We start from the raw sequence: 18011 nt of genomic DNA on the forward strand, positions 1-18011 counted from the left end.
TAGTTTTCTTATATGATTTTATGAACTTCAATGTAAAAGTTTTTCAAAGTAATAAGTACACTCACTGATTGAATTATAAAATTTGGAGAAATGTTTATTTTGATTAATCATCTGCTCTTTTAAATAAATTAAATAAGTATGTTGTTATTCCTACAAATAGGACAACATATATTATAGTTTAACCATGGAGTTAAGCAATGGAAATGGAACTTGTGATTGCAAGACAAAATGCTTATATGTTACACATTGATCGTTTAAAAATGAATAAGAACATCTAATTCTCAAATAAAATTGATTGTTTTGTTAAAACCAACATATGTGAATTTAAATTTAACTATGCAAATTTAAAAAATAAATATGAATAGATTAGAAAGGCAAGAAATATAAAAGAAATAATTTTTTATATAAATAAAATAAAAATTGAAAACAATGTTAAATATATATAATACTTTCTACATTAAAATAGAGAATCAAACTCTTACAAGTTACAACACATATAACAACATTTGATATTGGTAGGAGAGGAGGAGAGAATGTTTACTATAAGATGGTAATCCAAATTAGATAATGGAAATGAATCTTTTAAAAATAGAACAATGTAATATATATATATATATAATACTTTTTAAATTAAAATATAGAATCAAACTCTTACAACACATATGAGATATAACAACATTTGATATTGATGGGAGAGGAGGAGAGAATGATTACTTATAAGATAATAATTCAAATTAGATAAAGGAGATAAATCTTTTAAAATAAGAACAATGTAAAATATATATATCATGTAATCTCTAAAATTAAAATTTCGCATTAACAATTTACAATGATATTTCATTTGTTTTTTACAATCCATACAACAAAAATAAGAAATCAAAAATAACAAAAAAAAACGAAAAATGATTTGAGGTATTGTAGAAGAGAATGAGAGAATGTGAAAATGAGATAGTAAAAGAATATCAATATAGAGAATGATAGATTGAGAGAATGCTTATTTATATGATAAGAAATTATGGAAGTTACATTTAGAACTATGGAGTTACAATAGTAATTTATTGTGTTTGAATAAAATTGAGTGGTAGAATATGATTAATGCATAATTTATTTTATTTTCAGTTATAATTTTATTTTAATGTGTGAGTTAAATGTATTGTGTTTATTGGATCTTAAATATTGTTTAAAGCAATTAGAAAGCAAATAAAAAAATAAATAAAAATTAGAAAACATTAAATGAAAACCAACCAATAAGGAGAGACAAAACCTTACTTTTATATATATGATATATTGCTTTAAACTTTAAAATGAGAAATATATTATAAACAATAATTTTACATGAGAAATATATTAATTTAGCCAACCAAAATATGAATATAAGTTTAGCCAACCAAAATAAATAAAAAGTATTAAAATTTAACCAAAAATATTTTCTCTTGAAAGATAAATAAGTTAGTAGGAGGAATGAATTAATGTACAATTATTGGATAGGAGTTACATTTGAGTTAAATGGAGTTACATGTCTTTAATTATAAATAAATATTTTAAATTTTTATAACCTAAAATAAAAGGAATACCAAGTGGCTGAATCAAAGTTCACATGATTTGGTTGTTTGTTGATATAAACTCAACATTTACACATAATATTTCAAAATAAAAAATATTACTTTTTAAGTGACAAACTAAATTAGTTTTCTTATAAAATTATATGAATTCTTCAATCTCAATAATTTTTAAAATCCCAAGGATAACTTATATTTTTTTTGGTTTTCACTCATCAATTTAATTTATAGTGCTAGATTTCATACTAATGGTTTCATGTTTAGAGAATTTAGTGAAATGATATTTTTAAAATTATATTTTATTTTTATATTCAAGTTTCAGTTGGATATGTTTTGTTTTTTGGATCATTTTTTATTTTGATTAAAGACATAAAAACCAATTGTTTAATTATGTTCTTTTTGTTTTCAAAAACCTCAAATCATAAAATATATATATATATATATATATATATATATATTATATTGATCTCTGCAGATTTATCAATTGGATCACAAAACAAAATAATCTTTATAAATGGATAATTATATTGATCTTTAAATATTATATTGATCTTTATAAATTATTAAAAATGATACATGAATATGTGAGATAACCAGAGACATAATAGATAATTACATATGGATCATTTCAACTTTATGATCTTAAGGTGTGGTGAATATTGTAAGGAAGTATGAAAATAATGACTTATAAGATGTTAATATAAAATAGAAAATAGAGATAAACATTTTAAAAGATTAAAATAAATATATAAGATATACATATCATATAAACTCTAAAAATAAGCTTTTACAATAACATTTGATTTGAATTTTTATAACCCATACAACAACAATAACAAAAAAAGTACAAAACAAAACAAAACAAAAAAGAGATTTGAGAGTAGTGGAAGAAGATGAGAGAATAAAAGAGTGATAGACTAAGAGAATAAGATAATGAGTATTCATAGGAAGAGAAATGATGAAAAATTACATTTAGAAAAATGAGAGTTACAATTCTAATTTATTGTTTTGTTTTAATACAATTGATTAATACAACTTAGTGGAGAAATAAAGTTAATGCATAATTTATAGGGAGAATTTATATGATTTCAGTTTTATATTGTGTGAGTTAAATGTGAAAATTAATTGTTTTTAAGTTGTGTTTTAATATAAATAACTTTTTTTGGTTAAAATTGTATTGCCAAATGGACCAATAAAAAAAAGTAAAACCTTACTTTTACATATATGATTTCAGAAGTCTATGAATTCAGAGGCATTTAATTTATAAACATATAATAAGAGCACACATAGTACTACGATTCACGTTTTTGTGTTTTATTTATTACTAAACAACATATATAACGTAAGGCGGTCAAGCCCAGAGATATTGTTGTTTTTTAGTTACAAAGAGACAATACGTTTTTTCTCTTTATTAATTAAGACCAGAGACAATGCTGTCATGTTGTATTTTGGTAGATTTTGAAAGTAATATGTTTCTTCCATTAAATACCAGCATTTCTACATGTTGTTTGACCAAAAAAAATATGTTACTTGTTGTGGTTTCGTGTGGTACGAATTGAATTTTCTACTCAAATTTCTTATAGATCCATGCATTATATATATTGTCAGTTTGTCACTGATCCTTCCTTGAGCATTTGTAAAATGTTAATGAGACACACACACACAATGACGGATCCTTTGCTCATAATCTTTTTTTGATCTTATACCAATCTTGTCACAAAACATAAATTATGCATTTCTAACCGATGATTCTGCCAACTTTTTAAAAATAAGTATAGTTTTATATGTATCAACACAATTTAAAATTTCATATTAAAATTTAACCAAAAAAAAAAAATCGTATGTTGGAAGGTGCACACGTACGTCGTCATGCGACCCACCAAATAGGCTATAAGACGCGGAACTGGTTAGAATGTCTCTTTCCTACTTAACAACCTTCTTATATTGCTATTATTATTATTATTATATGTTTCTTATTACCACCTAGATTAATTAATGGAAAAGACCATATTTTGCTTCACACATTTCAATTGGATGTTGAGGTAATCACCGCACGTTTCGGATGATTAGATATAAGCTTCTCTATAAGTAGATTTAGTCCTTCAGATTCCATAGTAAGACTCAAGTTATATAGTAAACAAACAATAACAAAAGGAATCATTGTTGATTTGAAAACATGAACCAATGATTATAACCAGTAGCTAGATTTGTGATGATACAATTACACAACTATACCAGTCACATCCGCAATGACATTATGATCATAGTTCACAAACATCTAAAAGTTTTGACATGTATATGTAAAATCGTTTGTCATATATTCACTGATATTAGATTAGGGTAACGATCACTATTTACGTTTTAACTAATCTATAAAAAATTTCAACGGAGTAAGTCTAGTTAGATGGAGATAGTTAAAATTTCATAAGACCATACAGCAATTATTGAATTCAAATATACATAGAAAAAAATGAAAAAAAATGTAATGAGAGATTGTTGAGAAAAAGTCGTCCAAAGTCGACAATCGAACAACCAAGTATCATAAATCTAGAAATACTTCACCAACTGTTAGTTGATTCATAGCTTTCAGGCCACATTTTGATTCTGCCTCCTTCGTTAATTGGTCTCAAGGAAACAAAAACTAAACAATGAACAATCAATCATTTAGATTTTGGTTGTGTCTGTCATAACAGTCAACTACAAAAATTTCTTTCATTTCCATTATTTTATGAAAGAAAAGTACTAGTTAATGAACTTCTAATCAATTTCCATATGTTCGATATTTTAAGTATATTCATTTTTGTGTAAGTTGTATTCCACAATTTTGTTTGTTTTTTCTTTGGCAGCCACACATGTATATTTAAATAAAAATTTCATCATCGGTAATCTAATTTGGAAAAGAAAAGTTTACAAAAAAGTAACATACATATATGGCTTTATTAGCTAGCTCTACTGCCGAACAAGTAGCAGTCATCTTAGACATTTTTAACTAAAAATGACAATAAATTTTTGCAAACTCGTCCGGAGATTTTGAGAAACTGGGATAATGTCAGAGTTATGCGACAGTTTGATCAGCTTAGAACTATTCTATAGATTGTCTACTCCTAGTGAAATCATGATTGACAATTTTGTTAATTCTTTGCTGAACTTGGTATATTTTCAAAATATTATTTTGGTTGTTCGTTATAATTATATCTATTAAAGTACTCATATTAACGAAGCTAAAAAGAAGAATCGTGGGGAGCATTAATTAAGCTGCTTACTAAGACTTCTTCTTCTTCGACTAACTACTTCATGCCCTCCAAATCCTTCCTCTCCAATGCCGACACTCCCCCTGTTTTATTAAATTAATAAGACTCTCTCCTTTTATTAAACACTAACTAATATCTTCTTTTCTTTTTTTTTAATCTTCAACACCTAAACGTTCTCTTCTTGATCCTGTCTTAAAATCCAGACATTTTTAGAGACACGACCAATATATGTCGTAGAACAAGTTCTTAAATACCACAAAACTATCCTCTCCTTCTCTCACATTCATTCATTCCTTCCTTCATTCATCTCTCAACATTCGCGAGAATACTGGTTTCAAAAGATTTCTTGTAGCACAAGAAAGATTAGAAAAGTTTGTGTAACTTTAGAAACAAAGTAATGACAGAAAAGAATCTTCTTTACGATACAATACTTGCTCGAAGCTTTAGCAAGAACGAGCAGAAAAGACTTGGCTATGGAGCTTTCATTGCCTCTCTTCTCTTCGTCTTCACTCTTTGCACTGTCTTTAAACCTTATCTCAGCCCTCTACCAGTCGGTATGTCCCTTGCAACGTTTTCCAAAACGTAAGAAAACGCAGAAACAATCATTAACCATAACGTTTATCTTTTGTGTCTTCAGTGGAGCTGCAATTATCAGTGGACGAAGATGGTCTCCGAATGCTGAGAATAACCGAACCGCAGAAACCGCAAGCAATAACGAGCAGCAACGATGCAACATCCGAAGATTCAGAGAAACTCATTGTCCCAACGAAGCAAGATAACGTTACATCAAATGGAGTAATTACTCAGAGCCTAGTCAGTTCTGAAGATGACAAGCTTAGTGTGTGCAACGACACAAGCTTGCCTAAGAATCATCATGATTCGTTTAATTGTACTACTACCAACACTACAATCTCCGAAGAACAAGTTATATCAGGTTCGCATACATCAAATTATTTTCTCCATCTATATTTGTCTTGTATTGTTATTGGTTTTAGTCAAGTTATTGATATTTTCAATCTTTTGGGTGAATTTGAAGATGAAAGCAAATTAGAGAAAACTATGAAACCAATATGCAACAAGCTAAAAAGAACAGAGTTGTGCGAGCTAAGCGGCGACGTGAGAATCCATGGCAAATCCGCCACCGTTTCTGTAGCGATCACGTTTGCGTTTTCTGGGAATTCCACGTGGCATATGAGACCATACGCGCGAAAAGGTGATACTGCGGCCATGAATCGCGTTAGAGAATGGACGGTGAAATTGAAACAAAACGCTGACGACCAATTAGAGAACGCTAATTTCTCGCGTTGCGATAGGAATCACAGCGTTCCAGCGATGCTCTTCTCACTCGGAGGCTACTCGATGAACAATTTCCACGATTTCACCGACATCGTGATTCCTCTGTACACGACGGCGCGTAGGTTCAACGGGGAGGTTCAGTTCCTCGTGACGAACAAGAATCCACGGTGGATCGAAAAATTTAAGGAGTTACTGAGGAAACTCTCGAACTACGAAGTGATTTACATCGACGACGAAAACGAAACGCACTGTTTCAGCATCGTCGTCGTCGGTCTCAATCGCCACCGTGAGTATTACAAAGAGCTGACGATCGATCCTTCGAATTCGGAGTATTCCATGTCCGATTTCCGGAGTTTTCTAAGAGACGCTTACTCGTTGCCTAACGCCGCCGTGACCACGAGACAGACGCGGCGGCGGAGGCCACGGATTCTGATTTTGTCTAGAGGCAGATCGAGAGCGTTCACGAACGCCGGCGAGATCGCTAAAGCGGCGAGGCGAATCGGATTCAAAGTCGTGGTGGCGGAAGCCAACACCGGGCTCGCGAGTTTCTCGCAAACGGTGAATTCATGCGACGTGATGGTCGGCGTTCACGGCGCGGGGCTTACAAACATGGTGTTTTTGCCGGAGAACGCGGTGGTGGTTCAGATTCTTCCGATCGGTGGATTCGAGTGGCTGGCGAAGACGGATTTCGAGGATCCGTCGAAGGGGATGAATCTGAGGTATCTGGAGTACAAGATCACGCCGGAGGAGAGCACGCTGATGCAGAAGTACGGACGCGATCACGAGGTCGTTAGAGATCCATCGGCGGTTGCGAAACACGGGTGGGAATCGTTTAAGTCGGTTTATTTGGTACAGCAGAACGTTAGCATTGACATGAACCGGTTCAAACCGGTTCTTGTCAAAGCTTTCGAGTTTTTACAGAGTCAGTCGGTGTAATTTATTATTTTACTGCATTCGTAATACTGTAAATTCTTGTAGACGTTATCGATCTGATTCATTATTATTCGTGCAAAAGTTTAGAATTGTCAATTATTTTTATTAACAATAGTAGTTTGATAGTCTAATCAAAAAGTCAAAGGTTTGTTTTCAATTACGTAGGAAACATATGAATCGACATATCTAAGCTCAGATAAGCCGGCTCTCTGGTCTCTTCTTCGCTGATGTCTAGAGCTAGATGGAATCGTTTTAGTTTGTTTTCAAGTTAGGTTTATTTGGCTAGTCTTTTAAGCAGTTGTTTGGCCTTGGGTTGGAGAGTTCATTGGTTTGCTTAGAGTTTTGAATTGGGGTTTGTGGATGTAGTTGGAGCGATATTTTCCTTGGGGTTTGTGGTTGCAAAGAAGATCGTAGTAATTCCGAATTTGATAGGTCCACCGTACGACTCGAAGAATCCGTCTTTAGTGTTATTTCAGTTCATGTATAGTTCATCGTTTTGAAGCTGTCAGTGTTCTGTCTCAATTATTTTTTGGACCCTGAACTAAAAAAAAGTTTTAGATCCTATTTCTCATGCTAAAAAAAAAAAAAAAAAAAAAAAAAAAAAAAAAAAATTGGACCCTAAAATCAAAGGAAAAAAGTCCAAAAATTAAATGGACCATGTGTATTTGCACCCCCAACACATGTATAGAGCCGGGCCTGGGTTGTGATTGTGTTTAATTCACCCACCCTTTATCTTTCCCTCGTTCCCTTTCCTCGTTCATCTTTGTTTGTAGTTGCTTCTTCTCATTGTTGGTGTTCATAGTGGTTGTTAGCTTCTCATTCTGCTCATCGTACATGATTGAGCTCAGTATTTTTTTGGAGGTTAGACTTTGCTCCTTGCCACTGTTTTGCAGATCCGGTTAGATCTGATTGCTTTTTCAAAGTCTTCTACCTAGACGTTAATGGACGCTGTAATCGTCCTCATCGCATCCAAAAGCTTTTGAGTCTTGCTTACCGGGTTATGAAGTCTTTGGTTCTGGTTTCGAGAATGTGGCTCTCATCATGATAGGAGATGGTTTATGTTATTATTGGATTGACTATGGGCATCCCTGGTAAATCTCATCCACAAGTGCTTTAGGTAATGGTTAAGCCTTTTGTCTTTGTTGTTAGTTTATGGATTTGTCCTCTATCCGGTTTGAATTATTATTTTTTATTGTTTATTCTCTTGGTTTTACTTTTGTTCTCGGAGATTTTTAATTATCTGCGGCATTTGCCTCCTTCTTTTGGATTTTAGACTCTGAGAAAATTTTAAGAGTTCGATAAAATCATTAAAAGTGAATAAGTGAATGATTGTTGAAGATTGATAAAGAGTTTTGTGGATTAGTTTTCTAAAATCTTGTAAAGTCTCCAAACAATCCCTGTATTTTTGTGATATTTTCCATGACTTTATTTTCTAAAGAAAGTTTTTAAAATCATGAACCAATAACATAATAATTGAACTCATTAACAATCCTAGATTCTTTTGTTTTAACTGAATAACACAAAACTTTTAATGACTTTATAAAAGTCTGAATCCAATAACCCAAATTTCTTAAGATTTTAAATGACTTTTTACAAATCACAAACTAATAACACTAAACTTTAACAGAGTTTAACAAAGTCTTGTTCTAATAACAACAGATTCTACATAACATCTAAAATCTTTAAAACTCTATTCAAATCTCAAACCAATATCCCCCACTTATCTTCCGCCAGCTTAAATTGTATTTCACCTTGTATTCCACCTGGTTTTATCAATATCATCACATGACAAAAAAAAGACATATCTAGCTCAGATACAAACAAGTTAAACCAAACTAATTAATAGTAAGAGTTTGCAAAAATGATGCTTCATTTCATATTTAAGAGATATTAAGAAGAAAATATATTTATAAATCATTACTCCTTCCGTCTTTTATTACTTATCGCTAGAGTTAAAATTTTGTTTCATAATAATTGTCGTTTTAGATTTATAATGCAAATGTTTGATAAAAATTCCAATTTTATCCAACTGTTTTAATGTTTTGACCAATAAAAAAAATAGAAAATATATTAAAAAAGAATAAAATAAAAATATTAATGGTTTTCTTAATTTGTGTGAAACAATCTTAAATGACAAGTAATAAAAACTGAGGAAGCAATAAATGGGTTTGTCCAAAGAAAAAGAGAAAAATCAATAATAAAATGTTTTTTTTTTGTTAAAGAAACAATAAATGTATTACTACTTTTTGTGATTAACTATTATAATCATATATATAAAAGTAAGCTTTCACTCTCTCTTTATTGGTCAATTTTGATATTTAATATTTTAAAATATAATATTTATTATTAATTAAACTTAAAATTCAACACATTTAATTTCACTATTTACTACTAATTTGTAACTGAAATTAAATAAATTGTGAACTGACTATTGTTTTCCTCCATTCATTTCAATTAAACACACTATCAATTATAATTGGGGCATTCTCAAAAACGCCCCTTTTTCTATACCCCTTTTTAAAAATACCCCTTCATGTTGACCATTTTTAAAACCACCCCTCTTTATATACAAAATGACCAAATTACCCTTTTTTGAGTGACAGCAAGAATGTACAGTCATCAAAATTGAATATATTTCCCCGCCAAAAAAATTTCCCGCCAAAATTTTTTTTTCCGGCCAAAATCGAAAATTTTTCCCGCCAAAAATATTGAAATTTATACCTTTTAAAAACATTATAAACGCTTTTAAAAAACTTTTAAAAGTGTTTACAAGGTTTTTAAAAGGTTTTTAAGCACATTGTAAATGCTTTTAAAAACCTTGTAAATGCTTTTAAAAAGCTTGTAAATGCTTTTAAAAGGTTTTTAAACACCTTGTAAACGCTTTTAAAAACTTTTTAAAAGCATTTACAAGGTGTTTAAAAACCTTTTAATACCCTTTTAAAAATCTTGTAAAAACTTTTACAAGGTTTTTAAAAACATTGTAAAAGCGTTTACAAGGTGTTTAAAAACCTTTTAAAAATCTTTTTAAAAACCATTTAAAAACCTTTTAAAAACCTTTTAAAAACCTTTTAAAACCTTTTAAAAATCTTGTAAAAGCGTTTACAAGTTGTTTAAAAAACCTTTTAAAACTCTTTAAAAAATCTTGTAAAAGCCTTTACAAGGTGTTTATAAGGCTTTTATAAGGTAGAAACCTTATAAAACCTTTTAAAAACCTTGTAAATTTTTTTTGGCGGGAAAAATTTTGGCGGAAAATTTTTTTTGTCGAAATTTTTTATCAAAAATTTTTTGACAAAAAAAATTTTGGCGGGAAAATTTTTTCGAAAATTTTTTGGCGGGAAAATTTTGTTTTTCTTTTTATTGAATAAATAAATTTTTATCTAAGGGTAAAATGGTCATTAAAAATTAAAAGAGGCAAAAATAAAAATGGCCAAAAAAAAGGGTATTTTTTAAAAGGGGTGTATCAAAGGGGGCATTTTTAACAAATTCTCATTATAATTGTAACTCCTATAATTAAATTATTTTTGAAATATAACTTCTATCACCACAAATCCTATAAATAACCATTCTCATATCCTCCTCCACCATATTTCAAATTCTAAATACTTTTTTTTTGTTTATGTTTTTGCATGGTTTGAAAACTCATTGTAAGTGTTTTTTAACAACTCATTGTAAGTTTTTAATTATATACTTTGTTGGATATATCTTTTATTGTGTTTTCAATTTTATTTCTTTGTTTTATACATTAAATCCTTCCTTCTTTGTTTTTTTATTATTTTTTATTTCAAATTACATATGATAATAAAAAATTTACATTACATATGAGAATAAAAATTTACATTACATATGTATAATAAAAATTTGATGGCTATACAAAAAAAATTATCATGCAGATTCTAAAAATTATTAATTTTGATCATTGCACAATAAGATAATCAAACTAAAGAAATCACTTTTATTCTTTATCTAGATATATGATTATTTCTTACATATTTATTTTATTTGTAAAAGTATGCAATGTTTTAATAAAATAAACTATTGTAATACAATTAATAAATTAATTTTCTTTAATTCTCTCTTACCTCCAAAAAATTGTAATGAACATTTTTAGTATACTCATCATTATATTTAGTTCTTGTGATCCAACATATAATTATATGAAGCTTTTGATTCACTTCATATGATTTCATAGCGAATATATTTAATATGTTACATACAAAATAATTTGGATTTTAATTATTTGACTCTTTAGTTTTTTTCAGTATTTAACTCTTTAGTTTATGCATTAGTTTATCTCATAGTAAATATTCATTTTTACATATATATATATATATATATATATATATACTAAGGTTTCCCTCTCTCTTTATTGGTCAATTTACTCTTTAATGTTTTAAAATATAATACTTCTTTTTAATTAAACTAAAAATTTAACTCATTTAATCAGATACATAAATTCATACTTTAAATTCACTGTTTACTACTAAATTGTAATTGAAATTACATAAATTGTGAATTGACTATTGTTTTCCTACATTTATTTTCAATTAAACACACTATCAATTATAATTGTAACTCCCCTAATTAAATTATTTTAGAAATATAACTTCTATTACTTCAAATCCTATAAATAATGATTCTCATATCCTCCTCCACCATATGTCAAATTCTAAATATTTTCTTTGTTTGGTTTATGTTTTTGCATGGGTTGAAAACTCATTGTAAGTGTTTTTTTACAACTCATTGTAAGTATTTATTTATATACTTAGTTGGATATATCTTATATTGAGTTTTCATTTTTTTTTGTTTTATGTATTGCTTCCTTCCTTCTTTGTTTTCTTATTATTTTAATTTTATTACATATGTGTAATAAAAATTTGATGGCTATACAAAAAAAACTTATCATGTAGATTCAAAAAAATATTAATTTTGATGATTGCACAGTAAAGGTAATCAAGCTAAAGAAATCATCTCTATTCTTTGTCTAGATGTTTGATTATTTCTTACATATTTATTTTATTTGTAACAAAAGTATGCAATGTTTGAAATTATTAAATTAATTTTCCTTAATTCTCTCTTACCTCCCAAAAAATTTTGATACATTTTTTAAGTATACTCATCATTATATTTATTTATTGTGATCCAACATATAATTGTACAAAGATCATTATTATTTTTATTTACTTCAAGTTTGTAATTTAATGATTTTTCTATATGAAAGAAGATTTGATATTCCATTTCCAATCCAGTTGTACTACAAAGAGAAATCATTAGAATTAAACCTAACAATATAATTTAAATTAAGTAGAATATAAAAGAAATTAAAGATAAAATTAGTCTGTGGAATTTTTTTAAAGCTTTTGACTGCACTTCATATGATTTTATAGGGAATGTACTTAATTTATATAAACAACTTAAATTGATTTAGATTTTAATTATTTAACTCTTTAGTTTATGTAGCACTTCATATGATTTTATATGGAATGTATTTAATTTATATAAACAACTTAAACTGATTTGTATTTTAATTATTTAACTCTTTAGTTTATGTATTAGTTTATATGAACAACTTAAAATGAATTTTTGAATATCATAATATATACTAATTTTATTATGTACAATATACAGTATTTGTTTTACCTTGAATAGTCAAAAATATCAAACAAAACTAGGGGCATTTGCATAAATACCTTTTTTACTATACCTTTTTGCAAAAATACCATTTTTGTTGTTCATTTTCAATAATACTCTTTTTAAGATACAACATAACTAAATTTTAACCCTAAATTCCAAATACTAAACTTTACCCCCTTAAAACTATATCCTACATCTAAAATAGAGAATCCAAATTATAAAAAAAATCTAGAAGTTAATTTAACACATTATAATTGTGTGAAAGAGGACAAAAATGAAAATGACCAAAAAATTGGTACTTTTGAAAAGGGGTATCAACAAATGGTATTTCTAACATTTTCTCATAAAGGGGCCTTTTATGCAATCTGAACAATAAAAAAAAAAATCGAGAAATATGTATGTATAGTTATATTGAAATACTTTATATAATTTGATATTGTAATGATTTGAATAAATAAATATTGAATTTTTGAAATTTATTTGTATAGAATTTCAAATCTCTTTTCTAATACCACTTTTGAAAAATACGCCTTTTTAAAACTTTATTAAAAATGCCAAGAAAAACTGAAATATGTGTATTCTTAGAAAAATATACATAAATTACCTATATATATATATATGTGTGTGTGTAAAATTTTATATATACTTTATAAATACCTTTTAAAAAATAAAAACCTTTCAAAACCTTATAAATATTTGGATCGAATCTATAAGTAGTAGGTATTATATAGAAATATCTTATAAATCTTATAAAACTTTATAATTTTGCATATTTAAAAATAGATATTTTTGAAAATGGATAAGTGAGAGGGATATTTCTAATAGTATTGGCATACTTTATAATTATTAAATTAATTAAAGTTAATTAACATAACTAATACATCAATCCGCGCATATGCGCGGACTATTACCTAGTAATTTTTTAACAAGAATCTTCTTAAAGAGAAGTAGAAATTGAGAAATGTCCAAAGTGTTGTCACTTATTACATAGATTCTCCCATTGGATTAGTTGTATTAGAGACACTTAATTGAAATTGGAAAGGATATAATTGTACTATTGGAATTTAATTAAGGGGAATTGGACTCTATAACCAACAAAAAAACTATATTTCACCAACTAACTATTCTAACCATACTAAAGTAATATTCTCTGTATAAACTATAATATATACCATATTATCCTTATCACCACCATTCACCACCACTATCCCCACCCCCTACCACCACAATCCCCACACCCTTCAACCACCACTCCCTACCCCTATCACAACTTCCGGCAGCCAACACCACCAGCACCTCCGCCGACAACCTCCGGCGACCCTCACCTCCGGCCACCACCATAAGATTCCGGCCAACACCGCCGGGTTCCGGCCACCACCACCGGACTCCGGCCACCACCGCCGGGTTCCGGCCACCACCACCGGACTCCGGCCACCACCGCCGGGTTCCGGCCACCACCGCCGGGTTCCGGCCACCACCGCCGGGTTCCGGCCACCGCGGCCAACACCACCAGCACCTCCGGCGACCATCACTTCCGGTCACCACCGCCGGACTCCAGCCACCACCGCTGGACTTCGGCCACTCTCCGGCGACCACCTCCGGCGACCCTCATTTCCGGCCACTATCGTCGGAATCCGGCCACCACCACCGGACTCCGGCCACTATCGCCGGCTACTCTCTCCGGTCGCCGGTCGCCGGCCTCCGGCCACCACCATCACCCCTATCCCTAAAACACCAAAATAGTAATTTTGTATACCCTCACTCCTGTTCTTCTAATTTCTTCAAATAGACTGCTATATTCTTAATTATATTATTGATTTTGGTTATACACCTAATTCACCCTTTAATTAAAAGATCCGATTGAAAAAAATAAACAAGATCCGCGTTTAGTATATCAAGCGGACCCAGTATATTCGACCCGTCTTTAGAAACACGCGGATCCTGTAAAATTTGTGGCCCAATAGAAAACAATTTTGAATCAGGCCCATTTGTACTAAACCTAGTTATTTTTTGAATTTTTTAATTATCTTCTCTCTTTTGCATTTTTCGAACAGTCTCTCTCGTCGCTCCATCTAGGGTTCTCTTTTTTTGTTCATCGACTCCACATCATTTTCCCGTAGTAATCATAAACCCGAAATCTCGATCTCTCTCTGTTATTATTAGCAAGAAATGGCGGCGGTAGCAGCACCGATGGCATCGAAGCCCCGTGGATCTAAAGCTGAGTCGTTCGTAGACAACAAACGTAGAGAAGATATCAGATTCGCCAACATCAACTCTGCTCGCGCCGTCTCTGACGCCGTCCGTACGAGTTTGGGTCCTAAAGGTATGGACAAGATGATTTCCACTGCCAACGGTGAGGTTATCATAACAAACGACGGAGCTACGATCCTCAACAAGATGGAGGTTTTGCAGCCAGCCGCGAAGATGTTGGTCGAGCTTTCTAAATCGCAAGACTCAGCCGCCGGAGATGGTACCACCACCGTCGTTGTAATCGCCGGTGCGCTTCTCAAGGAGTGTCAATCTCTTCTCACAAACGGGATCCACCCTACTGTGATCTCAGATTCGCTTCACAAGGCTTGTGGTAAGGCAATTGATATTTTAACAGCCATGGCTGTTCCTGTTGAGCTCACTGATAGAGATTCACTTGTTAAATCTGCGAGCACGTCTCTTAACAGTAAGGTTGTTAGTCAGTACTCTACATTGCTTGCTCCTTTAGCTGTAGATGCGGTTCTCTCTGTTATAGATCCTGAGAAGCCTGAGATTGTTGATTTGCGTGATATTAAGATTGTTAAGAAGCTTGGTGGGACTGTTGATGATACACATACTGTGAATGGTTTGGTTTTTGACAAGAAGGTTAGTCGTGCTGCTGGTGGACCGACTCGTGTTGAGAATGCTAAGATCGCTGTGATTCAGTTTCAGATCTCACCTCCCAAGACTGACATTGAGCAGAGTATTGTTGTCTCTGACTATACTCAGATGGATAGGATCTTGAAAGAGGAGAGGAACTACATCTTGGGGATGATTAAGAAGATTAAAGCAACTGGTTGCAATGTGTTGCTTATCCAGAAGAGTATTTTGAGGGATGCTGTCACTGATTTATCACTTCACTATTTGGCCAAAGCTAAAATCATGGTTATCAAGGATGTTGAGAGAGATGAGATTGAATTCATCACCAAGACATTGAACTGCCTTCCAATCGCTAATATTGAACATTTCAGAGCTGAGAAGCTTGGTCATGCTGATCTTGTTGAAGAGGCCTCCCTTGGAGATGGAAAGATTTTGAAGATCACTGGAATCAAAGACATGGGGAGAACTACATCTGTTCTTGTCCGTGGCTCCAACCAGCTTGTTCTAGATGAAGCTGAAAGGAGTTTACATGATGCGTTATGTGTGGTTAGGTGTTTGGTGAGCAAGAGGTTCTTGATTGCAGGAGGTGGTGCACCAGAGATTGAGCTCTCAAGGCAGCTTGGTGCTTGGGCTAAGGTGCTCCATGGTATGGAAGGTTACTGTGTGAAGTCTTTCGCTGAAGCTCTTGAGGTCATTCCATACACTCTGGCCGAGAATGCAGGGTTGAACCCTATCGCTATTGTGACTGAACTCAGGAACAAGCATGCTCAAGGAGAAATCAACGCCGGTATCAATGTGAGGAAAGGACAAATCACCAACATCTTGGAGGAAAACGTTGTTCAACCCCTACTTGTGAGTACCAGTGCAATCACTCTAGCAACTGAATGTGTAAGGATGATTATGAAGATTGATGACATCGTCACTGTGAGGTAGTGTGGTAGTTTCTTTCAAAACAGGTCCGAGAACATTCCTCTTGCTCTATCTTAAGCTTTGCTTCTTCTTCTTCTTTTATCATGTTTTGTGTTTGCGCAATGGTTTGAACTTAGACTCCCTTTTGTTTCCCCATGTGCTATTGCAGCGAAGTGGTTTTATTTGTGGTTTAGTGGGATTGTATTTCTTTCTAGTGACTTGATATCAAAGGTTTCTCCTTTTTGTTTCATATATTGATTAGTTTTGTTATAATTGTCAAACGGTATGAGTAGAATCAGAACTTCGATTACTGCCTTACTGGGACTCTCAAATATTTGATCATGGGTCACAAAATTAGCATCCTATCTGGATGATCATTGACTCTTGAGGATCCTAAACTATTTTTGTCTGTTTTTGTGAATTAAAATTTGATTTTTCTGGTTTTTGAGGAATCTTTACAATGTAAGTACACAAAGCACAGTCTCAGTCATCTTCATGAATCTCACACATATATAATATGTTCACTTGTTACATGAAAGATACCAAAAATCAATCGAACTAATCAAAACTTTATCGTAGTATTAATGGTGTGTGACCTGACCAATATAGCGTGGAGTGTTCTGAATTTGATCTATGCTCAATTTTTTTCAAAAAAAAAAAAAAGCAAAAGTAAACTGCGGTCTTCATTGATTTCAATAATGGCTGGATTTCGAATGTTACTAACCGTTAGGAGAAACAACATACAATACAGTATTAGTTAAAAATGAAAGACAACCCTTCTTAAATAATAAATGGTTTATTAATAAGAATATAAGATGAAGAAGAAGAAATAGTTTTGCCAAATTTCTTCTTGGGGTTTGATGTTTTTTCCCGGTTTTTCATGTTAAGGTTTAAGATATTACTCCTGTTTCTATAATCTAATTCAATTGATGACCAAAATATATATATGCAGTAAAGAACAAGAAAAAATTACAGCTAAACAAAATTAGTAATTAACTCTGTTTCCACTACAAGATCAGATCCGAAACCAGCCAAGAGTGTTTCAAATCACAAAATACTTTTTGCATTATTATGAAAGAGAAATAGAGATAGAACATTCAATCAACCTAGTTAAGAAAAAAAAATATGAAAAGACTTGAACTTACATATAACAAACATCAATTGAAGTCTGAAATCTTCATGATAGGAACGAGCTTCTCAGTCTTTGAAGACTATTCTTGTCTCAACAAGTACTGTGTTTGCATCACCTCTTGTCCGTAACCTAGCAAGAAAAGAACAAATATAATCCAGTCATATTTTATAATGATCGGACATTATTACAACAACAACTTGTGAATATAATAGAAGCAAAAACGTCAATTCACCTCACTTCTTATCTCTTCAGGATGATGAAACTGTTTTTAAGAAAGCATATCGAGGAAGCTTATCTACTCCATGAATTTGTATTTCTTTATTTATAATGTCATCCAGAATCAAGTCGTGTAAAAGAAAGTATTGAAGCCATGAGCTCTCCTAAGTCAAATTTTAAACATCTCAATAAAACATTGGATCCTAAAATATTACATCGAAAACGATTAGAGGCTTT

General features: G+C 31.3%; 2 protein-coding genes and 1 long non-coding RNA gene across 3 annotated transcripts; 2 read left to right on the top strand and 1 right to left on the bottom strand.

Moving 5' to 3' along the window:
• The first annotated feature begins 4516 nt into the window (after positions 1-4516).
• On the top strand, positions 4517-7135 carry LOC104746182 (beta-1,2-xylosyltransferase XYXT1-like). Its single transcript, XM_010467598.2, has 3 exons — positions 4517-5364; positions 5448-5744; positions 5847-7135. Exons 1-3 carry the CDS (start codon positions 5208-5210, stop codon positions 7040-7042), a joined length of 1650 nt encoding a protein of 549 aa, XP_010465900.1. The 5' UTR covers positions 4517-5207; the 3' UTR covers positions 7043-7135.
• A 1453-nt stretch (positions 7136-8588) lies between these two features.
• On the bottom strand, positions 8589-17687 carry LOC147926430 (uncharacterized). Its single transcript, XR_015582119.1, has 2 exons — positions 17572-17687; positions 8589-8802 (listed from the first exon to the last, which is right to left on the bottom strand). It is a non-coding gene; the product is annotated as an uncharacterized LOC147926430 (long non-coding RNA).
• LOC104746183 (T-complex protein 1 subunit delta) lies at positions 14634-16676 on the top strand. Its single transcript, XM_010467599.3, has one exon. The coding sequence runs from the start codon at positions 14840-14842 to the stop codon at positions 16448-16450; it is 1611 nt and encodes a 536-aa protein (XP_010465901.1). The 5' UTR covers positions 14634-14839; the 3' UTR covers positions 16451-16676.
• Positions 17688-18011: the final 324 nt, after the last annotated feature.

Source organism: Camelina sativa, chromosome 15, assembly GCF_030686135.1.
Source record: "Camelina sativa cultivar CO46 ecotype springtype chromosome 15, ASM3068613v1".
Taxonomy (NCBI): Eukaryota; Viridiplantae; Streptophyta; class Magnoliopsida; order Brassicales; family Brassicaceae; genus Camelina; species Camelina sativa.